The sequence below is a fragment of the Trichomonas vaginalis genome, chromosome IV, assembly GCF_026262505.1.
Source record: "Trichomonas vaginalis G3 chromosome IV, whole genome shotgun sequence".
Lineage (NCBI taxonomy): Eukaryota > Parabasalia > Trichomonadida > Trichomonadidae > Trichomonas > Trichomonas vaginalis.
This window is the reverse complement of record NC_067206.1, coordinates 3,967,787-3,990,449: the sequence shown is the minus strand read 5'-3', so window position 1 is coordinate 3,990,449 and position 22,663 is coordinate 3,967,787. Positions and strand designations below refer to the sequence as shown.

The 22,663-nt window shown below is 33.7% G+C and overlaps 12 protein-coding genes and 6 pseudogenes across 18 annotated transcripts, besides 5 other annotated features; 6 read left to right on the top strand and 12 right to left on the bottom strand.

Annotated features, from left to right (window-relative positions):
• Nucleotides 1-12,720: part of a mobile genetic element that runs on past the window's edge.
• On the top strand, nucleotides 19-654 carry TVAGG3_0025190 (uncharacterized protein; the record flags this gene model as incomplete). The annotated part of the gene is made up of 1 exon (XM_051220275.1): nucleotides 19-654. One exon carries the CDS (start codon nucleotides 19-21, stop codon nucleotides 652-654), a length of 636 nt encoding a protein of 211 aa, XP_051105261.1.
• Nucleotides 690-1,108, top strand: TVAGG3_0025180 (annotated as a pseudogene). Its single transcript has one exon. A coding segment is annotated over exon 1 (419 nt).
• TVAGG3_0025170 lies at nucleotides 1,124-1,583 on the bottom strand (annotated as a pseudogene). The gene has a single exon. A coding segment is annotated over exon 1 (460 nt).
• TVAGG3_0025160 (protein of unknown function, DUF4106 family) lies at nucleotides 1,620-2,495 on the top strand (the record flags this gene model as incomplete). Its single annotated transcript, XM_051220274.1, has 1 exon — nucleotides 1,620-2,495. The coding sequence occupies one exon, from the start codon at nucleotides 1,620-1,622 to the stop codon at nucleotides 2,493-2,495; it is 876 nt and encodes a 291-aa protein (XP_051105260.1).
• TVAGG3_0025150 lies at nucleotides 3,353-3,828 on the bottom strand (annotated as a pseudogene). The gene has a single exon. A coding segment is annotated over exon 1 (476 nt).
• Nucleotides 3,919-4,329, bottom strand: TVAGG3_0025140 (organellar and viral DNA polymerase type B; the record flags this gene model as incomplete). The annotated part of the gene is made up of 1 exon (XM_051220273.1): nucleotides 3,919-4,329. One exon carries the CDS (start codon nucleotides 4,327-4,329, stop codon nucleotides 3,919-3,921), a length of 411 nt encoding a protein of 136 aa, XP_051105259.1.
• TVAGG3_0025130 (organellar and viral DNA polymerase type B) lies at nucleotides 4,955-5,347 on the bottom strand (the record flags this gene model as incomplete). The annotated part of the gene is made up of 1 exon (XM_051220272.1): nucleotides 4,955-5,347. The coding sequence occupies one exon, from the start codon at nucleotides 5,345-5,347 to the stop codon at nucleotides 4,955-4,957; it is 393 nt and encodes a 130-aa protein (XP_051105258.1).
• On the bottom strand, nucleotides 6,615-7,277 carry TVAGG3_0025120 (uncharacterized protein; the record flags this gene model as incomplete). The annotated part of the gene is made up of 1 exon (XM_051220271.1): nucleotides 6,615-7,277. The coding sequence occupies one exon, from the start codon at nucleotides 7,275-7,277 to the stop codon at nucleotides 6,615-6,617; it is 663 nt and encodes a 220-aa protein (XP_051105257.1).
• Nucleotides 7,995-8,855, bottom strand: TVAGG3_0025110 (uncharacterized protein; the record flags this gene model as incomplete). The annotated part of the gene is made up of 1 exon (XM_051220270.1): nucleotides 7,995-8,855. The coding sequence occupies one exon, from the start codon at nucleotides 8,853-8,855 to the stop codon at nucleotides 7,995-7,997; it is 861 nt and encodes a 286-aa protein (XP_051105256.1).
• TVAGG3_0025100 (uncharacterized protein) lies at nucleotides 8,924-9,628 on the bottom strand (the record flags this gene model as incomplete). The annotated part of the gene is made up of 1 exon (XM_051220269.1): nucleotides 8,924-9,628. The coding sequence occupies one exon, from the start codon at nucleotides 9,626-9,628 to the stop codon at nucleotides 8,924-8,926; it is 705 nt and encodes a 234-aa protein (XP_051105255.1).
• TVAGG3_0025090 (phage tail repeat-like family) lies at nucleotides 9,677-10,261 on the bottom strand (the record flags this gene model as incomplete). The annotated part of the gene is made up of 1 exon (XM_051220268.1): nucleotides 9,677-10,261. One exon carries the CDS (start codon nucleotides 10,259-10,261, stop codon nucleotides 9,677-9,679), a length of 585 nt encoding a protein of 194 aa, XP_051105254.1.
• On the bottom strand, nucleotides 10,280-10,432 carry TVAGG3_0025080 (uncharacterized protein; the record flags this gene model as incomplete). The annotated part of the gene is made up of 1 exon (XM_051220267.1): nucleotides 10,280-10,432. One exon carries the CDS (start codon nucleotides 10,430-10,432, stop codon nucleotides 10,280-10,282), a length of 153 nt encoding a protein of 50 aa, XP_051105253.1.
• TVAGG3_0025070 lies at nucleotides 10,452-10,852 on the bottom strand (annotated as a pseudogene). The gene has a single exon. A coding segment is annotated over exon 1 (401 nt).
• Nucleotides 11,824-12,594, bottom strand: TVAGG3_0025060 (annotated as a pseudogene). Its single transcript has one exon. A coding segment is annotated over exon 1 (771 nt).
• A 711-nt stretch (nucleotides 12,721-13,431) lies between the features above and the next one.
• Nucleotides 13,432-14,016, top strand: TVAGG3_0025040 (uncharacterized protein; the record flags this gene model as incomplete). Its single annotated transcript, XM_051220266.1, has 1 exon — nucleotides 13,432-14,016. The coding sequence occupies one exon, from the start codon at nucleotides 13,432-13,434 to the stop codon at nucleotides 14,014-14,016; it is 585 nt and encodes a 194-aa protein (XP_051105252.1).
• A 263-nt stretch (nucleotides 14,017-14,279) lies between these two features.
• On the bottom strand, nucleotides 14,280-14,642 carry TVAGG3_0025030 (uncharacterized protein; the record flags this gene model as incomplete). Its single annotated transcript, XM_051220265.1, has 1 exon — nucleotides 14,280-14,642. One exon carries the CDS (start codon nucleotides 14,640-14,642, stop codon nucleotides 14,280-14,282), a length of 363 nt encoding a protein of 120 aa, XP_051105251.1.
• Nucleotides 14,643-16,079: 1,437 nt separating this feature from the next.
• Nucleotides 16,080-16,421: a mobile genetic element.
• Nucleotides 16,422-16,441: 20 nt separating this feature from the next.
• Nucleotides 16,442-17,379: a mobile genetic element.
• A 547-nt stretch (nucleotides 17,380-17,926) lies between these two features.
• Nucleotides 17,927-18,030: a terminal%2Cinverted (terminal inverted repeat of Maverick-3 transposon ID:TVAGG3_0024840).
• Nucleotides 17,927-22,663: part of a mobile genetic element that runs on past the window's edge.
• Nucleotides 19,144-19,506, top strand: TVAGG3_0025000 (uncharacterized protein; the record flags this gene model as incomplete). The annotated part of the gene is made up of 1 exon (XM_001298257.2): nucleotides 19,144-19,506. One exon carries the CDS (start codon nucleotides 19,144-19,146, stop codon nucleotides 19,504-19,506), a length of 363 nt encoding a protein of 120 aa, XP_001298258.2.
• Nucleotides 20,636-22,044, top strand: TVAGG3_0024990 (annotated as a pseudogene). The gene has a single exon. A coding segment is annotated over exon 1 (1,409 nt).

Here is a 22,663-nt window from a genome sequence, read left to right as displayed (position 1 = left end):
GGTTATTCGAACCCTAATATGACAAACTTAGAAAACATCTGTGGCAAGTTTAACTCCTCAATAGAGAACATGAAACTTATAGTTTGCAATGAACTTCAAAGTATAGATACAACAAAAGTTTTGAACTCAGATGCTTTGAAGAGTCTTATAACAGACAAAGTTGGAGTTGTTGAAAGAAAGTATAAAGACCAAAGAGTTTGTGAAAATGTTGCAAACTTCATTATGGTTTCAAACAATACTGTTCCGATGAAGTTAGAAAGTTCTGACAGAAGATATGTAGTTGTCAGAACGTCAGATTCTCATATGCAAGATACAGAATATTTTGACGACTTAGCAGAAACTTTGACATCTGACTTTTACAACCACTTGTTCTCATATTTCATGACATTAGATATTTCTAAGTTCAATCCAAGACAAATTCCACATACCGAAGAGAGACAAACATTGTTAGAAGCAAACAAGAGTGTATATGAACTGTTCATAGAAGAAACTGACTTTGTGTCATTAGATGAAAAGTCTTTATATGATGAATATAAACAATATTGCCAAGAATATGGTTATATGGCAGCTTCTAAACGAACATTCTTGGCAAATGTCAAAAATCTTTTAGATGTTCAGAACGGCGTATATACAAAGAAAAATTTTTCTGAGTAAATTTTAAAAAAATATTTTTTTATCCGATAGAAAAGATGGCAAAATTCATCTCAGTAAATAAGTACATGACAGCAGTCAAAGATAAGTTAGCTCCATTCGCATATTTGAATGTTTACTTCTACCATTTTGAAAAGTCTTCATTCAGCAAAGTTTGGAACATCGAACCAGTTAAGTTTGCTATTGTGACTAAAAATGGTGCAACTTTTGAAGACTTAGACATAGAAGGTTTGTTAACAGTCAAAGAAAATTTTGACAGAAAGTTCTCAAAACTCGAAGAAGGTAAAGCATACAAACTTGTTATACCTTATGAACCAAAGAAAGCAGACGACTATGAATATTATGAGTCTAAGATAGTTGAAGTTCAGGGTAGATTGGGTAAAAAGATTTTAGAGTCTAAGCCAGTGTTTGCCCCTAAAGAGGAAGAAACATTGACATTGACCCAGAAATGTTCTAAAAATAAATTTTATTTTTACATGTCATATCTCACCTTCTCTGGAACTGGTTCAGGTTCTTTCTTCTCTTCTACTTTCTTTTCTTTCTTTTTTCTTTTCTCTCTTCTTCTTCTTTTCTGGTGGAGTTATGTCAAATTTCTCAGAACCATATTTATGTAAAAGGTCTTTGTCCTTTAATAGCTCTTCTATTCTGTTTTCTATTTCATCTTCAAGAACAGCGCATGTGTCTTCTTTGCATTCTAAGAACTTTTGTTGGACTTCATCTTTCCAAGAGGCGTCATCTCTGTCAACAAGTCTGTCATTGACAAACTTAAAGACTTCTCTGCCTAATGTTTTATGGTTCTTGTCATATTCCCAGAAACAGAACTTTAGAACAAATTCACCTTTCTTGTTGACACAATGTAAGATTTTATGGTCGACAGAAGTTTTAGAGTCGAAAAGTTTGTCACGGACATAGATAGCGAAATCGCTAGACATTTCCTAAAAGATAAAATTTTTAATTTTTCTAAAAATATGTTAGAAAAAAAGTTTGCTGACATTGACAAGAAATTTGAGAATGTTTTAAACAAGAACAAGAGAAAGTTAGAAAATGCTCAGATAAAGCCTATACATGACAAGTTCTTATTTGCTCAGAATGGTATAACAGGTCTAATTGCACCACCTGGGTCGGGTAAGACTTTCACTTATCTTAAAATGGCTGCACAACAACAAGAACTAGATGAGAAGAACCCATTCTATGAGTTAGTTGTTATTTGTAGTACTTCTGGTCAATTTGACCAAACCGTCAATTCGTTCAAAGATATTATAAAGAAGTCTAAGTTAGTATGTATAAAGGATACTGAGTTGTTAGATTGGATAAAGAAGTACCAAAGAAGAGTTTTGAAGTACAATGCTATAAATGAGTATATAAATTCGAAGTTTAAAGACCCAAATGAGGAAATGCAGAGAATATTAGAGAAGAAACACTTCAGAAACAAACAGAAAGAGATAGAATACATTTCGAAGAAATTGCAATCTTACGATTGGAAGACATACCCTCATAGGTGTCTTCTTATCTTAGATGACTTTGCTTCTCATCCTTTGCTTAAGAATAGAGAACAAGATATGTGTCGAATTCTTAAGAAGCTCAGACACTTTAACATCTCAGTCGTAATATGTGTACAGACAGCAAAGAGTTTAAGTAAGGATGTTAAAAGAATACTTACTGACATTATACTCTTCCCTGGATTGTCCGAAGACGATTTCATGGAACTTATGAAAGAGTCCATGGCAGGTAAGTTTGACAGACATGAACTATGGGAGAAGTACAAAGTCATACAAGACCCTCATACTTCTTTCAGAATTCATATCTACGCAAACAAAGTTCAAATTGTAAAAAGTCAAGCGTAAAAAATAAATGGTTAGTCTTAGTCTGTTGTGGTTCTGCAGCTTTCGGTTCTTCTGGCTTTGGAAGACATTCAGGAAGAGGAACGTCGGACATTCGTTTGTGTCCTGTCGGAAGGAAAATTTTTTCCAGTTGTCGGGAAAATTTTTTCCTGTCGGAAGGAAAAATTTTTTCTGTCGGAAGGAAAAACTTTTTCTGTCGTTCGACCAAAAAGTTCTCAATTTTCGAAAATTTGAATGGTTTACGGACGAACAACAGGAAATTTTTTTCCAGTTGGAAGGAAGGACTTGGAATGTCGGAAGGAAGGACTTGGAATGTCGGAAGGAAGGACTTGGAATGTCGGAAGGAAGGACTTGGAATGTCTGAAGGAAGGACTCGGAATGTCGGAAGGAAAAACTTGGAATGTCGGAAGGAAGGACTTGGAATGCCAGAAGGATTTGACAAGGCAATTTACTTTATAGAGCTACCTGAGCCATCTGAAGTCAAGCTTGAAAAATAAATGGTTCATCTACCCTACTTGTTTGAAGTTGTCAAAATACTCTGTTATTTTTTCCTTCAGTAGCGGTAAGTCTTCTTTGAATGTAAGTATTGTACAACCTTTCATATCATAGTGTGTTTGAGGTAACGTATCTTGAACTATTTGTTTCACATCTTCATTCGGTGTCATTGAAATCGGTAAGTTTTCGCGATAGAACCAATTTCTGTCAGATTTGTAAATCTTAGCAAGGTCGTAAAAAGCTTTTGTTGTTTCTTTCTGACTAAATGCAACATAACCATATCTTTATCTTCTTCATTTTCCATCTCTTCAGTATAAATCATATACTTATAGTTCTTTTCCTTTCCTTTTGGTACCGAACGTGGTATTCTTTTCTGAATGCTTTTGTCTTTTGCTTCAATGACTTCATCTTTTGCATGAAGTTTCTTTTCCATCTCTTCACGTTCTTGTCTATGAATTTCATCTAACATCATGAAAATATAACAAGCATAACGAGGTGAAGCCCACATTGCTACGGCATTTACTAAAAGTCTATGAACATAATATCCTTTCAAACAAGGAGCCAAATTCTTGCGATTTTCGAATGGAATCTCTTCCCTCGGTTTTCCGAGGGAAGCAAACATATGAGGAAATTCTTCTAAAAGTTCTTTTGTCTGTTGGTTTTCAAACCAATGATATGCTTGCTTTGTAGAACGAAGAGCATTCAAAATACTTTGCATTTGGTACATATCGTCTTTGACCGAACGAATGAGACGGAGTTGTTTGTTAAACTGAACCCATTCATATTCTTCATTTATGGCTTCATGGACTATAACTGTTGTTGTGTTCTCTGTTGTTGACATATCTGTCTTTACATACAAAATAAAAAAATAAAAAAAAATAAAACTAACTTTATTTTTTCTATCTTGTATAAAAGACCAAAAATAAACGCTTTACATGTATTTTTCAGCAACTTCGTCAAATAATTTTATAGCTTTATCTATCTCATCTACTTCAAACGTTTCTTTACCTTTTATGGGAGCACCATACATTTTCTCAAACTTTTCAAGTAGTTCTGTTTCAGCAGCTCTCATATCATTTACAAACACAACCTTAACTCTATTGACTGTATTGTCATATCTTTTAGTTATATTAAATGTTCTTCCTATCTTATATCTCTTTGTATTGAAGTCCTTCGGTTTCTGAACGATGTAAAGTAAGCCTTCACTGCAACGTTCCGTATCGAATGAACCATATGTTATGAAGTTATATCCAACAACTGGGTCTAACCATAACAAAACTATTGGTATAAGACTTTTGTCTATAAGATATGCTGCAGTTCCATAGAATCTTACTGATATCATAAGCTCAGGATTTCTTGTCAAAATTTTCTGAGTAGAAGCATTTTTAACCCAGTCCTTTGCTTTCTTTCCAGATAGTGTTAGAATGTCTGACAAAGAATATTTGTTGTATTTCTTTGAGTATCTTACGTTTAAATCACCAATTCGAACCACTTTGGTGTCATTGTCTATCTTTCTAACTGTTTCAAACTCAACCTTTAACATTTTCTGTTCTTACATACAAGATAAAAAAAATATTTTACAAAAAACTAACTTTTTTTTTCTATCTTAAGGAAATTCATGATTTCATAGAGTTTTTTTACGAAGTGTAAAAGTTCTCTTCGTCAAAAATACAGTTATATAATGAAATTTGGTCATTTTTTTCAGCAAAAATATATTTTAGGGTAGATGGTTTTTAGGTGTCACCAGGTCCCTCGGTCCCTCGGTCCCTCGGTCAACTAACATCTTTTTGAAAATGGTGACAACATGACATTTTGACAACAACACAGGAAATAAACTTCTTCGTACATGTTTTGTCAAGACTTCTTCGTAATGAGCGTAAATCAGACAAAAATAAAGTTTATGTTAGAATGTTAGATCTAACCTGTTTTCTAACCTCTTTTCTAACCTCTTTTCTAACCTCTTTTTTTCACAAGCGTTTCACATGGTAAACGTTATGAATTCGTGAAATTCTAAACAATTTCGTAGCTTCTATTTCTTCTTTTAGTACATCGAATGTTTTAACTATGCCGAAAGTCTCTTTATATTTCTTCTTGACGTCAGATAGAAGGAAATCTTCTGCTGTTGGATAGTTTTTGTTCAGAAATGCTAACATGTCCATTTTATTTTCTGCTGGTTTTTCTGCTTCTTTCTTTAAGTCAGCATAGTCGTTTCGCATACGTTCTATCTCTTTGACGGAGTAGTTATATTTCCTCATTGCTGCTTTACATTTAGAACATTGCGGATTCATTTTTGCGTTATATTCTGAAACCTTACCTGCTAAAACAACTAAGGCGTCAATTGCTCTCTTCATCTCAAACATAGCGGGTCTTATTTGTTCGTTCCATACCTTACCCCTACTATCTTTATCTCTTATTTCCCAAACACATTTTGCAACTAACGAAACAAAGTTGTCGTAGGTCTTAAACTCCCCGGATTTATATATGTCAGAGATGTTCTTATATACCATATCGCAATCTTTGTCCATAACCTTATGGTTGCAATGAAATCCTAGAAACTCATAGTTTACCTTTCGTATGAACTTCTTTATTTCTACTGAGTCAGTCAGTCCGACTTCTATTTCGTCAAATTCAGGAATAGTTAGTTTTTGTTGTTGGATTTCAGGTAGTTTAGGTAAATGGTCAATAATGTCCTGCATTTCATAAAGATACTGTTCATTTGTTTCATCTTTCGCACTACAGTCTAAATTACTTGTTAAAAGTTCTTGCTTTATCTTCTGGATTTCTGTTTCGAAAGTATATGAAGAAGGAATGAAGCTTTTCATCTCTACTAACATAGATGTTGGGTTCATGACTAACGAGTTTGGTGCTGTTGTTGCTAACATGTTCTTACAATAAAAATAAAAAATATTTTTTTAAAAATACTAAAATATATTTTTTATGTTTTTTGTGAAAGTGTCAAAACTCATGAATTTCATGAGTTTTCTACGATGTTAGAAAACGTGTTAGATCTAACATTCTAACATAAAATATATTTTTGGGTCATTTACGCTCATTACGATGAAGAAGTCTTGACAAAACATTTACGATGAAACCTTGACAAAACATTTACGTTCATGTTTGACAAAACATTTACGATGAAACCTTGACAAAACATTTACGTTCATGTTTGACAAAACATTTACGAAGAAACCTTGACAAAACATTTACGAAGAAGTCTTGACAAATTCAAGAGGGTAGAAATGAGGTTAGAAAACAGGTTAGATCTAACCTTCTACCCTAAAATATATTTTTGGGTCCTTTACGCTCATTACGATGAAGAAGTCTTGACAAAACATTTACGAAGAAGTCTTGACAAAACATTTACGATGAAACCTTGACAAAACATTTACGAAGAAGTCTTGACAAAACATTTACGAAGAAGTCTTGACAAAACATTTACGAAGAAGTCTTGACAAAACATTTACGATGAAACCTTGACAAAACATTTACGAAGAAGTCTTGACAAAACATTTACGAAGAAGTCTTGACAAATTCAAGAGGGTAGAAATGAGGTTAGAAAACAGGTTAGATCTAACCTTCTACCCTAAAATATATTTTTGGTGAATTCAATAAAAATAAATGGTTCATTTACTCACAATATTTTTGTACAAAACGACCCCAAACTTTTAACTTCTTTTCTGCAGCTTCTAATGCTATCTTAGCGAGTTCATATTCTCTAAATTCTCTCTTTAAATCTTCTTGTTCCCATTGGTCTAGTTCGTATGGCGAGTCTCTATAACCAGAACATATCTCACGTTCATGTTCTATTTGTTTTTCATGCATTTTTCTAACTTCTTCTTCGAACAAAGGTTTTGCATTCTCTACTGTATCTTCAAGTTCTTCTTCATCTAATTTCTCATGAACTTTCTTGTCTATGGAGTCCAGAATTTTTCCAACTGCTATACAATATTTTGGAGAAGCCCACATTGCTATATAGTTTACAAGTCTTGGGTCTACATACGTTCCTCTAACCTGTTTGATTTCATCAGGAATTCCTGCATGAACTGTGTATAAAAAGCAACCCGCGGAATTCCGCGGGTTGGTATATTCTTCACAAAATGCCTCAAAATACTCTTCCCAGGACTTATTTTCCAACAACCTTCTAAAGTCCTTCCTAAACTGCTGACACATATTTGTTGCATTTATATAACCATCCTTGTCTCTACGTAAGACTTCAATACCGTTGTAAGTGCCTTTTGTGAATGTTTCGCCATTAGATTTGTTCGTGAACGTTTTTGCTTCGACTGTCATACTGTTCTTACAATAAAAATAAAAAAATATTTTTTGGTGGGACGTCGGACATTCGTTTGTGGCTTAACCGTCGGACCACAACGATAAAAATCTCGACAAAACATATACGATGAAGTCTCAACAAAACATTTACGATGAAGTTTCGACAAAACATTTACGAAGAAATCTATTTCCTGTGTTGTTGTCAAAATGTCATGTTGTCACACTTTTTCAAAAAGATGTTAGTTGACCGAGTGACATGGTGACACCTTCAGTAAACATCTCATTTTAACTCACTTTTTTTCTATCTTAAGGAAATTCATGAAAATTCACCTGTTGAACTTTGTATAAAAAGCAACCCGCGGAATTCCGCGGGTTGGTATATTCTTCACAAAATGCTTGTTTTGAGGTCGAGCCACTTTTGGCTCCACCGTATTCTTTCAACCAAAAACTCATTTTTGTCGAATTCAGCACAAAATTCATGAAAATTCAAGAGGGTAGAAAACGTGTTAGAAAACGTGTTAGATCTAACATTCTAACATAAACTTTATTTTTGGTGTAAATTTCATGAGTTTTCGAGAGTTTTAGACCATGTTAGAAAACGTGTTAGAAAACGTGTTAGATCTAACATTCTAACATAAACTTTATTTTTGGTGTAAATTTCATGAGTTTTAGACCATGTTAGAAAACGTGTTAGAAAACGTGTTAGATCTAACATTCTAACATAAACTTTATTTTTCAATACTTTTTCAGCACTTTTCCGTAGTTATATATGAAAGACAATTCGAGATAAAAGTCATAGTACAATGGAATAATATGTTGCACACCGTTTGTTGTGAACCAGACTTGAAAGTCAGAGAAACTGTTACTAGGTGGTTCGTAGAATTTAGAAGCAAAGTCATAAAAGTCCTTACCGATACAAAGAAAACTGTTGTTGCTTGAACTGAAACTTGCATGACACATAACATTTTGAGGGTCGAACACGTTTCTATAAACTGTCAAATCTGTTGGTGGGCGTATAAATTTAAACGGACCGTCAGGTGGTAATGGTTCGTTCTGGTTTAGTAACCGAAGAAATTGTGCCCAAGAACGTTTGTCTACTTCCCAAAATAAAAACTGTGTATCTCTTGGAGGGTTATTTTCAATCCTTTGAAATGAAACTGTGGAGTTCATCTTGTCATATTCTAGTTTCAGATAGTAAGTTCCGTTTAGTAGAGAGTCGTATTTTTCTTGCAATTCCCAATAATATTTGTTCATTTGAGTTTGAAAGTCATTTAGAGTCTTCTCAAGGTTTTCGTCTGAACGAACTGTAAAGATTCTCATTTCGTCAAATTTGTCTATTAGACCATCAGAACCTCTATACTGACCATGAAAATATACTGCGAACATAAATGCGTTAGTTCTTTTTGAAAACAAAACTCTTCTAAATCCTATTGCCTTTGCATCTGAAGGACTTTGAAGCCAACGAATTGGATAGTCAAACCTGTAAGTACGGGATGAAATTTCTTCATCTGATATAGTCCTACCGGCATTTGTGAAGATATAGTCTAACGGTTTTGTATCTGCTACTTTTGTTCTTTGTTTTTCAACCTGAAACATTTAATATATGTAAAAATATACTGTTTTAAAAAATGTTTTAAAATGGTATGCCATTTCATATTTCTCATCTAACAAACATGTTGTCTGACTGCTTGAGGGTTAGGTTGGTACCATTCGAGCTTGACACTTGCAATTCCTTCAATTGCATTCAAAATGTCTGAGTCGGAGTCAACCATTTGTTCTCTCTTTGTAGTCTTGAAAGCGTCAAGAAGTTTTGCAGCTGTTGTGACATTGCCATGTGAGTAGTAAATGCGACCGTCCAAATCCGTTATGGTCAATCTGAGATTGTGTCCTTTCTTATTTCCGTCTTGAATTGCAGCAAGTACTCCCATGAAGCCTTCTTTGTTCTTTCCTTCGTCAAAGTTTACTGTAAAGGTTTGACCTGAACCAATTTTACTTCTAACTTCACGATACTTTTCATATGCATATCTTGTTCTTTCCATGGGAGCATGACCATCCTCTGCACTACCTTTTTTCCTTCTCAAAGGATGCAATTGTTCGTCATGTTTCCAGTAGAATCTGGCAAAGCCGTCGTGTCCTTCAACTTGAGGTTCACTAACATCGAAAGGCATGTTCATAAGACGTTCTTCTTCTAACCTCTCTAGTCTGTTTGGATAATTGGCACGTGCTGTTTCCAAATCCATTTCGTAGCGAAGACCAGACAATTTGTCATAGACTTTTATGGGTCTTCCCTTCCTATATTTAAAATTCTTCGAAACTCTCCAACCATATCTTTGTAACTCTGCTTTTATTCTAGCAGACCTTCTGTCCATTCTATATGGGGGCATTTTTATAAAAATAAAAAAATATGTTTTTTTTCTTTACTTTACATAACCGCCTGCTGCCATAAGTCTTTGACGCCAACCCATACCAGCTAATGAAGGTTGACTTGGTTTAGTTTGGAAACTAAACTTTGGTTTTGGTTTATCTTCAGTTTTTGGCTCACCTTCTTCTATCTGTTTTTTGTCACTTTTTGGTTCACCTGACTTTACTTCACTTGCAGGAACAGTTGTGTCGTCAACATCTTCATAAATATCATATGCCATCTGTTTTTGTTTTCCTTTCAACTTTTTGTGTTTGTTGTAAAGTTTAGAATATTTCGACTCTAAGTCAATGAGATGTTCTATAATGAACTGTTTGTCAGTGAAGTAAACTTTTCCATCTGTTGTCTCGAAAACTCCTTCAGACTTCAATATTTTATTTGTGAGAGTCTGTTTCTTTTTTGAGATACTAGCCGTTCCATTTCTATGAAAAGTGACTTTATAGTTAGGGTTTGTATTTCCAGACCTGGCACTTTCTATTATTGAATTTTTCTCTTCATCTGTAAGTTCTTTGACAGGTTTTGACAATGGTTCTGAACTTTTTGTTTGTGGTGTCAAATCTACCGTTTCAACTTCTTCGGTCATTTCATCTCAGTAAAAATTTTAGTTTGGTTTGTTTTCAACTGGTTGTTGTTGTTTTTTAAGTCGGTCTAAAACTTCCTGAGGTATAGGAAGAACTTGACAAACACGTTGTGTAACTGCTGGAAGTCGACAAATCCATCTTGAACCCATTTGTCTCAATGCTGTATTGTTCATTTCATCTCAGTAAAAAACTTTACATTCCCCAAGTTTGAGGTGGTTGCGGTTGGTTATTGTTTACCCACTGTTGTGCATGGTTATATCCTCTGTTAAAGAATCTTTCACCTTGGTCCATATAGTGTCCTGCTTGGTTATAGTAGTCATTTGCTTTGTTATAATAGTTTCCTGCTTGTCTTCCTACATTGTCCATCCATCCTTGAACTTTTCCTCTGTTTCAGGATTTGGAATAAGATTTGCTGCATCTCGTGCTACATCCCAACCTTTCTGTACAGTTTGTATAATAGGTTGTGCTTTCTCTTTAAGTATACCTAATGTACTCAAAATCTTCCTTCCAACTCCAAATACACCTCTGGCTATTGTTCCCACTGCGGGCAAAAATCTGGATGCAACTCCTGCTAATGCGCCAAATAAACCCATTTCTTATGGGTTAAAAAATGACGAATCCAAACAAGGACCCCTATGTTTCTAAAGCGACAAAGAAAGCACTTATGATAAAAATCTTTAGTTCAACACCAAATGCTTGGTTTATGGATATCTTGGAAAACATTCCGAGGTATAGAGAAGATGGACCACCATACTGGCTAATATTTGTTGGTCAAAACACAAGATACTGTGAAGCCATACCATTATGGTCCAAAAATATTTTAGATGTGAAAACTGCTTTGACAATATTCGTTGACAAATACCATCCAACAAAACTGACATCTGACTGTGAAAGTTCTTTCAAATCAGATGATGTAAAAAACTATCTGCGTTCAAAAAATGTAAACCAATATTTCATTGTCGACCAAAACCATTCTGCTCTTGGTGTCATTGACGGTTGTATAAAAATCTTAAGAGACTTAAACCAACCACAAGGTGGTGAGGTAGATGAAATGTCATATGACGACAAGTATAGACACTTCTCCATGGCAAAGATGAGACAAGTTTTAAATATTTACAATAGCCGTAAACAAAAAGGTTTGGGAAACCATTCCCCCGAAGAAATGAAAAACAACCCCGACTTAGAGAAAGACTATATATTTAATAGTTTAGTCAAAAGAGACAAACAAGAAAGAATGCCGGGCTTCAAACTTCAGAAAGGTGACAAAGTAAAATAGAAATACCTAAACGCGACCCATATGAAAATACTATTGACTATGACAACAATGGGAACCCGACAGGTACTCACATTCGTGTTCGTAAAAATAGAAGAAAGTATACAAGAGAATATTATGAAGTTTTAGGCAAACATGGCAAAATGTACACACTGCAAGCAGAAGATAAAACTACTATTGTCAGACCTCGTTTCAAACTTGTCAAAGTTCAAGGTGTATACTTTCAAAGACAGTTCCTAACAAATATAAGACAACTCCTGACGAATATGCTAAAGAAGTTGAAAATGACGACTAAGCATTTCTATACCATGCGTAAACTGTCATGTAAGGTGGCATGTAGTCTTTACTTTGTCCCGTTGTTTGCGTATATCCCGAAACGCGATGTGTATGGTTTCCATCTCCCTGAGTGTTACCCCAGAAACAATTTATAGCAAACTGAACTTCGTCTTTAACATCATATCCTTTACCTTTTTTCATTGCTGACCAATCCCAAAATTTATGCTTATGCCAACCTGCTTGAGATGTACTTAAATCTATGTAGTGACTGTGCGCAGGTAAATTTTCACCTGAAATCGTTTTACTTCCACCTGTTTCCTTTGAAGAGTTTGCACAATACAAAAACCTGTCGACTATTTGAGTCCAAGTTCCAAAACCCAGAACTGTTTCTGGTCTGGTAGAGTTCATTGACGTATAAATAGGCCTATAGGATATAATGTTTGAAGTATTTCTGTCTTTAATGTTTGAAGCTCTGTTTTGTCTGCTTTCTTGTCATATAAATCTTGAGCAGTGAATTTAATATTATATATTCATCCTTCATGACATAAACATCTTTACATCTAATGTTTCTCATCGTCGTTATGTCGTCATCCGATGTTAAACCTTGTGGAAAGTTAGGAGGTTTACAATATAATGCATCCCCACCAGTTTCTTCAACCGTTCCTTCAATACTTTCTATAGCAACAGTTGTAAATCATGTGTATGGTTCTTGTCTGCTTTCTTTTCAAGGCTAACGTTTAAGTCTGTTATTTCAGATATAGAATGTGTATGTCCAACGGCACTTTTCCTGTTTAAGGTTTCTTGTAAGTTTGTAATATTTGCAATGGTATGTGTATGTCCAACGGCACTTTTACTGTTTAAGGTTTCTTGTAAGTCTGTTATTTCAGATATAGAATGTGTATGAGTCTTTTTAGAATATTCGTTTTCAGCTCTCGTCACTTCACTTGACATTTTATTGTCAACATATGTTTTGTCTGCTAGTTCAGGATGAGTATGTTCTTTTGTTGCATAAGCATTGTTAGCTCTTTCTTCTTCTTTTGCTATTGCATCGTCTACATATTCTTTGTCAGCTTTGTTGCCAACATCTGCTTTCAAAAGAAGTTCATTTATAGGTTTCTCGTTTAAAGTTCCTTTTGTTGGATTTATACAGACAGTATGGTTCTTATTGTCTTGAAACAGAAACTCATCTGTCATTGGTTTAATGTCAGTTTTAAGTTTCCTTCTTTCAATGACTCAGATATCTTAGAATAGTTTGAAAAGTTTGTTGTGTTCTTATTTAGAGCTTGCATAATGAGTTGTCGGTTGTGTTGTATTTCTCTCATGAAGCAATATCATTCGACATTTTTATTCTAGATAAAATATGCTTCCAATAGAAAAAGAAAATTCAAGAGTTGCTACAACTAAACCATTAGATGAACTTTTTACTAATGTCGGTCAAAAGTTTGAGACAGAGACCGTAAAGCATGAAGGCTATCGTTTTGACTACCCATTAAGATGGCTAAGAGACCCATCTGTCACAAAAGCTATTGGCTTTCGAAGAATAAAATTTGTGTCTGTAGAAGATAAAAGTTTTCCATTTATTGTAAGGTTTCATATAGATTATATATCTGAAGGGAAACGAAAATGTGGGAAGAAATTGAGCTAATACAAGTTGACCTTTCATCTTCTCTACAGACTGCGTTAAAAAATATAGAAGATAAAATAAATTCATGTTATGCAAAATATGCTGATGAATATGCAAATACCGAGAGCACACTTTATGTGAGAATTGTATATGACAAACAAAATTCACAAGTGTCATTTCAAATCTACGAAGACAATCCAAAGAAAGACGAACAAATATATACAGAATTCACTGCAATGTCATGGTATTATTTGCAAAGAATGTTAAATCAGAAAGTCGAACTTCCTTTAGCAAATATTTACAGTCGATATGCAAGAGATGAACCATATTTATTTAAAGATGTTTTCGACCCAGCTGCTATTATTGTTCATGCTTCATTTTCTGGCGCCCAAAACTCTTTCTTATGCTTGGCAAATGACTTTTACGAAAAACCTACAAAGTTATACGAACCACCAAGTGGAAGTATTTCAGACTTTCAAGTATGGTTTACTACAGATGGAAGAAAAAGAATAATTCCATTATACCATGCGTTTTACTTAGAACTTAGTTTCATATACAACTACTATCGAACGGTAAAAATATAATTTTTTAATACGGTTGAGGTGTTGGATTTGGTTGCCAACTAGACTGTGGTGCAGGTTCAGGCTGTTGTATAACAGGAGCTTGTTCTTCTGGTTCAGGGTCTTTAGGTATAATACCAACGAACTGACCTACTCTTTTACCAATATTTTTGACTCCGTTCAAATTCCTCTTCGACAGATTTTATTCCATTCCATATACCTCTTCCAACATTTCGAAAGAAGTTTCCTATTCTTCCAAAGAAACCCATTTTACTATATGTAAAAATCTAATGTCCGCCTAGTCTCTTACGTTTCCTGTTGAGTTCCATTGCATTCTTTAACTGGAGCTCATACATTCTATTTCTCCTCTGGTAGAAAACATATTCTGGGTCAACTCCTGTGTTCGCGTCATCTGCATAGAGTTGTTTATATCCCACTTCAGGGTTTGTATAAAACTCTTTCCATCTCATATTTGCATACCATGGTGGCAAACCTAACGCAGCGTCATTTGACATGGCAGTTTGCATTTGTACATCTGTTGGCACTTGACCATAGTTTGCCATTGCAGTTTGTATTCTAACTTCATTTGGAATATTCTCTGGGTTTGGTTGTCCAGGTTGCTGTGCATTCGCTAAGTTCTGTGCGTCCATTTAATATTAGATAAAAATATCTCTTACGAGTACATATGCTGAACATTTGCAGGCATTGGTTCATCTTCATATTCTCTGTACCTTTCTGCCACGTCAAATAAATAAATGACACAATGGAAAAAACCTAAAACAAGTAGTCCTATTTCAAACCACATTTACTTACTAATAAAATTTCTTTATTGTGACACTTTCTCCAGTTTATAGGACCTCTCTCATATTCTATCTTGTCATATATAAACTCATAGTCATGTATGTCCTCTAACCATCTCATAACGGTTTCCAAACCACTTTTATCGGATGTAAAGTAAAAGCATGGATGGTTATGTATAACGTCTAAAGTTTCTAAAGAGTCTCGCAAAGTCCAGTCTACTTGGTATTGAAAATCCCATGTGTTATAGAACGGTGGGTCCACTATAAAGAAAACATTTTCCTTGTCTTTATATTTTTCATACAACTCTGTCCAATAACATCTCACAAACTCTATACCCTCAATATATTTTTCTATGTCCTCTTTGAAAACATTTGTATAGTTAAGATATAAAACTTTTGACATAAGTGTTTCAATGTCATGAACTCTTATAGAACCACTATATAATAGTCTAGCAGATATACTATTCCAGTCTATATATTCTGCTTTTTTCAAAACCTCTCTCACAATATTTTTCTTATCTAATGGTATACGTTCCATCTTACCTATAGGTATCTTTTCTTTTAACTCTTTCAATATATTGTTTGTGTCTGGAATATGTTTGAGACGGTCCATATAGTTGTCGAAGTCATTGCATATAATCTTTGAGTCTGGGAATATTATATGGCACAAATGGGATATATAGAAACTTCCACCGAACAAATCTACAAATGTTAGACCATTCGGTAGTTTCTTAAGTTCTCTCAATATAATATCTTTACATCTACTCTTATTTCAAAGAACGGTAACGGTGGTTTTGTAAAATTCATTTATATATATAATAAAAATGTTTTTTCCTGAAAAGTGACAGAAAAGTGACAAAACATGAAAACATATATAATTTGTGAAAAGCGACACATTATATAATGTTTTCGACCCAGAAGAAGGCTTCTTCCCAGAAGCAATGGAGGAAGAAGAAGAGTCCTCCGAATTCACACCAGAAGACTAACAATTTTCCGAATAAAAACTTCATTTATACTAAACATCTTCGGGGCTAGAGGGCACGAAGTGCCTGGAAGCCCCACTACCTTTTTTTTTTTTTTTTTATATTTCTCAAAATTAATCAAAAATAGGTTTTCAGAGAACTTTTGAGATATCTTTTCAAAATGTCTTTTTGAAAATATATAAGTATTATATCAAATTGAAAAAAGGTATTTATCAAAATTCTAAATTCTTAATAAAAAATAACTTTTCAGAGGATTGTGATTTTGAAAGCATGAGTAATAAGTAAAAAATATCTACGATTTTAATGAGGGAATTGTTCCTTATGAGGTATACATTATAACTATATACCTCATAAGGAACAATTCCCTCTTGATAGCTGGGAAACTTTCTCTGAATAACTTATCATTTGGAGAAAATTTCCCAGCTATCTATTAGAAACTAAAGGCTGTGAGGCACTAATATATAATCAGTGCCTCATAGCCTTTAGTTTCTTATTAAAAACGAGAAAACTTGTTCGAAATGATAAACAATTTCGAACAAGTTTTCTCGTTTTAAGGAGGGAATTGTTCCTTATGAGGTATATAGTATGAATATATACCTCATAAGGAACAATTCCCTCTTGATAGCTGGGAAAACTTTCTCTGAATAACTTATCATTTGGATAGAAAAAGTGACACTTTACATGGCAAAAAATAGAGCCTTACTTTTGAGATACTTGAGATTGAAACTGAATCTTATGAGGCGGTGATCTTGAATCACTACCTCATAAGGTTCAGTTTCATATAAAATTTGTTGCAATTTGTTATTCTTTTGCAATTATTTCTTATAAGATTTTACATCTTTTAGCGGGGAATGTTTGTTATCATGTATATATTATAAATATCGACACGATAACGAACATTCCTCGCTAAATTGCTGAGAAACTTTGAGGAAATGTCGAACAATTTCCTCAAAGTTTCTCAGATTTATATAGATCACTAGAGTCCCCTAGGCACTGATTCTGGTTCAGTACCTAGGAGGCTCTAGTTCTCTAACGAACTGATAAAATGTTTTTAAATTTTTGGATATTGCTACCTGTGAAGCACTGACTTCAAGTCAGTACCTCACAGGTAGCAATTACATTGAAAGATGGGAGAAACTTTGTCGAATGTTAAACTATTCGGACAAAGTTTCTCCATTTGTAGTGGAGATGGAAGGCTTTGAGGTATATTGTATTAATATATACCCCAAAGCCTTCCATCTCCACTTGAAAGTGTCCAAACTTTGGGTTAATACTTTGCAATTAACCCAAAGTTTGGACACTTTCTAGAAGGAATTGGAGGGTAAGAGATATACATTCATATGGTATATCTCTTACCCTCCAATTCCTTCTTAAAATGGGAGAAACTTTGTCCGAATGTTAAACTATTCGGACAAAGTTTCTCCCATTTTTTGAAGGAATTGGAGGCTATGAGATACTGATGCAATGTCAGTAACTCATGGCTTCCAATTCCTTCCTAAAACTCATAAAAGTGGACATTACATGCATATAAAATTTGACATGTAAAGTCCACTTTTTGTGAGCGGGGATTTGACTCCGTCAAATCCCCTTTTTCGTTTACGAGAAAGCCAAATTCTCTCAAAAAGTTAAGTAGGACCAATTTTTTATAAAAAAAATCCAATTCCATTATGAATGTTAATTAATTTATATAATTATTGAATAAAAAATTTTCTTTGAGATTATGAAAAGTTCTTTGAAAAGTTATTTTTTCTCATTTTTAAATATTGTATTAGCCTATTTATTTATAATCCAAATTAAATAACTTTAAATTCAATATTTAAAGAATAATTTTGAAGGAATTGAGTTACTTCCCCCGACGATAAAATTGAGAGGTTTACATTTTGACCGAACTTAGCATGCAACATATTTATATATGTATATTTATATATGTATATTTATATATGTATATTTATATATGTATATTTATATATGTATATTTATATATGTATATTTATATATGTATATTTATATATGTATATTTATATATGTATATTTATATATGTATATTTATATATGTATATTTATATATGTATATTTATATATGTATATTTATATATGTATATTTATATATGTATATTTATATATGTATATATTTATATAAAAAAAAAAAAAAAAAAAAAAAAAAAAAAAAAAAAAAAAAAAGGTAGTGGGGCTTCCAGGCACTTCGTGCCTTCTAGCCCTGATGTTGATGTTTAGTATCAATGAAGTTTTTATTCGGAGGACTCTTCTTCTTCCTCCATTGCTTCTGGGAAGAAGCCTTCTTCTGGGTCGAAAACATTATATAATGTGTCGCTTTTCACAAATTATATATGTTTTCATGTTTTGTCACTTTTCTGTCACTTTTCAGGAAAAAACATTTTTATTATTATATATAAATGAATTTTACAAAACCACCGTTACCGTTCTTTGGAAATAAGAGTAGATGTAAAGATATTATATTGAGAGAACTTAAGAAACTACCGAATGGTCTAACATTTGTAGATTTGTTCGGTGGAAGTTTCTATATATCCCATTTGTGCCATATAATATTTCCAGACTCAAAGATTATATGCAATGACTTCGACAACTATATGGACCGTCTCAAACATATTCCAGACACAAACAATATATTGAAAGAGTTAAAAAGAAAAGATACCTATAGGTAAGATGGAACGTATACCATTAGATAAGAAAAATATTGTGAGAGAGGTTTTGAAAAAAGCAGAATATATGACTGGGATAGTATATCTGCTAGACTATTATATAGTGGTTCTATAAGAGTTCATGACATTGAAACACTTATGTCAAAAGTTTTATATCTTAACTATACAAATGTTTTCAAAGAGGACATAGATAAATATATTGAGGGTATAGAGTTTGTGAGATGTCATTGACAGATTTGTATGAAAAATATAAAGACAAGGAAAATGTTTTCTTTATAGTGGACCCGCCGTTCTATAACACATGGGATTTTCAATACCAAGTAGACTGGACTTTGAGAGACTCTTTAGAAACTTTAGACGTTATACATAACCATCCATGCTTTTACTTTACATCCGATAAAAGTGGTTTGGAAACCGTTATGAGATGGTTAGAGGACATACATGACTATGAGTTTATATATGACAAGATAGAATATGAGAGAGGTCCATAAACCGGAGAAAGTGTCACAATAACGAAATTTTATTAGTAAGTAAATGTGTTTGAAATAGGACTACTTGTTTTAGGTTTTTTCCATTGTGTCATTTATTATTTGACGTGGCAGAAAAGTACAGAGAATATGAAGATGAACCAATGCCTGCAAATGTTCAGTATATGTACTCGTAAGAGATATTTTTATCTAATATTAAATGGACGCACAGAACTTAGCGAATGCACAGCAACCTGGACAACCAAACCCAGAGAATATTCCAAATGAAGTTAGAATACAAACTGCAATGGCAAACTATGGTCAAGTGCCAACAGATGTACAAATGCAAACTGCCATGTCAAATGACGCTGCGTTAGGTTTGCCACCATGGTATGCAAATATGAGATGGAAAGAGTTTTATACAAACCCTGAAGTGGGATATAAACAACTTTATGCAGATGACGCGAACACAGGAGTTGACCCAGAATATGTTTTCTACCAGAGGAGAAACAGAATGTATGAGCTCCAGTTAAAGAACGCTATGGAACTCAACAGGAAACGTAAGAGACTAGGCGGACATTAGATTTTTACATATAGTAAAATGGGTTTCTTCAGTAAGATAGGAAACTTCTTTCGAAATGTTGGAAGAGGTATATGGAATGGAATAAAACCGTAGGAAGAGGAATTTGGAACGGAGTCAAAAATATTGGTAAAAGAGTAGGTCAGTTCGTTGGTATTATACCTAAAGACCCTGAACCAGAAGAACAAGCTCCTGTTATACAACAGCCTGAAACCTGCACCACAGTCTAGTTGGCAACCAAATCCAACACCTCAACCGTATTAAAAATTATATTTTTACCGTTCGATAGTAGTTGTATATGAAACTAAGTTCTAAGTAAAACGCATGGTATAATGGAATTATTCTTTTTCTTCCATCTGTAGTAAACCATACTTGAAAGTCTGAAATACTTCCACTTGGTGGTTCGTATAACTTTGTAGGTTTTTCGTAAAAGTCATTTGCCAAGCATAAGAAAGAGTTTTGGGCGCCAGAAAATGAAGCATGAACAATAATAGCAGCTGGTCGAAAACATCTTTAAATAAATATGGTTCATCTCTTGCATATCGACTGTAAATATTTGCTAAAGGAAGTTCGACTTTCTGATTTAACATTCTTTGCAAATAATACCATGACATTGCAGTGAATTCTGTATATATTTGTTCGTCTTTCTTTGGATTGTCTTCGTAGATTTGAAATGACACTTGTGAATTTTGTTTGTCATATACAATTCTCACATAAAGTGTGCTCTCGGTATTTGCATATTCATCAGCATATTTTGCATAACATGAATTTATTTTATCTTCTATATTTTTTAACGCAGTCTGTAGAGAAGATGAAAGGTCAACTTGTATTAGCTCAATTTCTTCCCACATTTTTCGTTTCCCTTCAGATATATATCTATATGAAACCTTACAATAAATGGAAAACTTTTATCTTCTACAGACACAAACTTCATTCTACGAAAGCCAATAGCTTTTGTGACAGATGGGTCTCTTAGCCATCTTAATGGGTAGTCAAAACGATAGCCTTCATGCTTTACGGTCTCTGTCTCAAACTTTTGACCGACATTAGTAAAAAGTTCATCTAATGGTTTAGTTGTAGCAACTCTTGAATTTTCTTTTTCTATTGGAAGCATATTTTATCTAGAATAAAAATGTCAAATGAAACAGCGTCTATGAGAGAAATACAACACAACCGACAACTCATTATGCAAGCTCTAAATAAGAACACAACAAACTTTTCAAACTATTCTAAGATATCTGAGTCATTGAAAGAAGGAAACTTAAAACTGACATTAAACCCAATGACAGATGAGTTTCTATTTCAAGACAAGAAGAACAATACTGTCTGTATAAATCCAACAAAAGGAACTTTAAACGAGAAACCTATAAATGAACTTCTTTTGAAAGCAGATGTTGACAACAAAGCTGACAAAGAATATGTAGACGATGCAATAGCAAAAGAAGAAGAAAAGAGCTAACAATGCTTATGCAACAAAAGAACATACTCATCCTGAACTAGCAGACAAAACATATGTTGACAATAAAATGTCAAGTGAAGTGACGAGAGCTGAAAACGAATATTCTAAAAAGACTCATACACATTCTATATCTGAAATAACAGACTTAAACGTTAGCCTTGAAAATAAGGTAGATAAGGGACTTATGGCTAGTGCGTTAGAGAAGAAAGCAGATAAGGAATATGTTAACGAAAAAGATAAAGAAATTATAGAAAGGGTTGACTGGTACCATGAACGGACATCGAAGATTTTAAAAACTAAAGCCGATACAGGATGGGTTTCAGGATGTTTAGACCTTAAAGCAGATAAAACTTATGTTAACGATGAGTTAGAGAAGAAAGCAGATAAGAACCATACACATACAAGTTTTACAACTGTTGCTATAGAAAGTATTGAAGGAACGGTTGAAGAAACTGGTGGGGATGTATTATATTGTAAACCTCCTAACTTTCCACAAGGTTTAACATCGGATGACGACATAACGACGATGAGAAACATTAGATGTAAAGATGTTTATGTCATGAAGGATGAACATAATATTAAATTCACTGCTCAAGATTTATATGACAAGAAAGCAGACAAACAGAGCTTCAAACATTAAAGACAGAAATGCTTCAAACATTATATCCTATAGGCTCTATTTATACGTCAATGAACTCTACCAGACCAGAAACAGTTCTGGGTTTTGGAACTTGACTCAAATAGTCGACAGGTTTTTGTATTGTGCAAACTCTTCAAAGGAAACAGGAGGAAGTAAAACGATTTCAGGTGAAAATTTACCTGCGCACAGTCACTACATAGATTTAAGTACATCTCAAGCAGGTTGGCATAAGCATAAATTTTGGGATTGGTCAGCAATGAAAAAAGGTAAAGGATATGATGTTAAAGACGACGTTCAGTTTGCTATAAATTGTTTCTGGGTGACACTCAGGGAGATGGAAACCATACACATCGCGTTTTCGGGATATACGCAAACAACGGGACAAAGTAAAGACTACATGCCACCTTACATGACAGTTTACGCATGGTATAGAATTGCTTAGTCGTCATTTTCAACTTCTTTAGCATATTCGTCAGGAGTTGTCTTATATTTGTTAGGAACTGTCTTTGAAAGTATACCACCTTGAACTTTGACAAGTTTGAAACGAGGTCTGACAATAGTAGTTTTATCTTCTGCTTGCAGTCTGTACATTTTGCCATGTTTGCCTAAAACTTCATAATATTCTCTTGTATACTTTCTTCTATTTTTACGAAACACGAATGTGAGTACCTGTCGGGTTCCCATTGTTGTCATAGTCAATAGTATTTTCATATGGGTCGCGTTTAGGTATTTCTATTTTACTTTTGTCGCCTTTCTTTAAGTTTGAAGCCGGCATTCTTTCTTGTTTGTCTCTTTTTGACTAAATTATTAAATATATAGTCTTTCTCTAAGTCAGGGTTGTTTTTCATTTCTTCGGGGGAGTGGTTTCCCAAACCTTTTTGTTTACGGCTATTGTAAATATTTAAAACTTGTCTCATCTTTGCCATGGAGAAGTGTCTATATTTGTCGTCATATGACATTTCATTTGCTTCACCACCTTGTGGTTGGTTTAAGTCTCTTAAGATTTTTATACAACTGTCAATGACACCAAGAGCAGAATGGTTTTGGTCGACAATGAAATA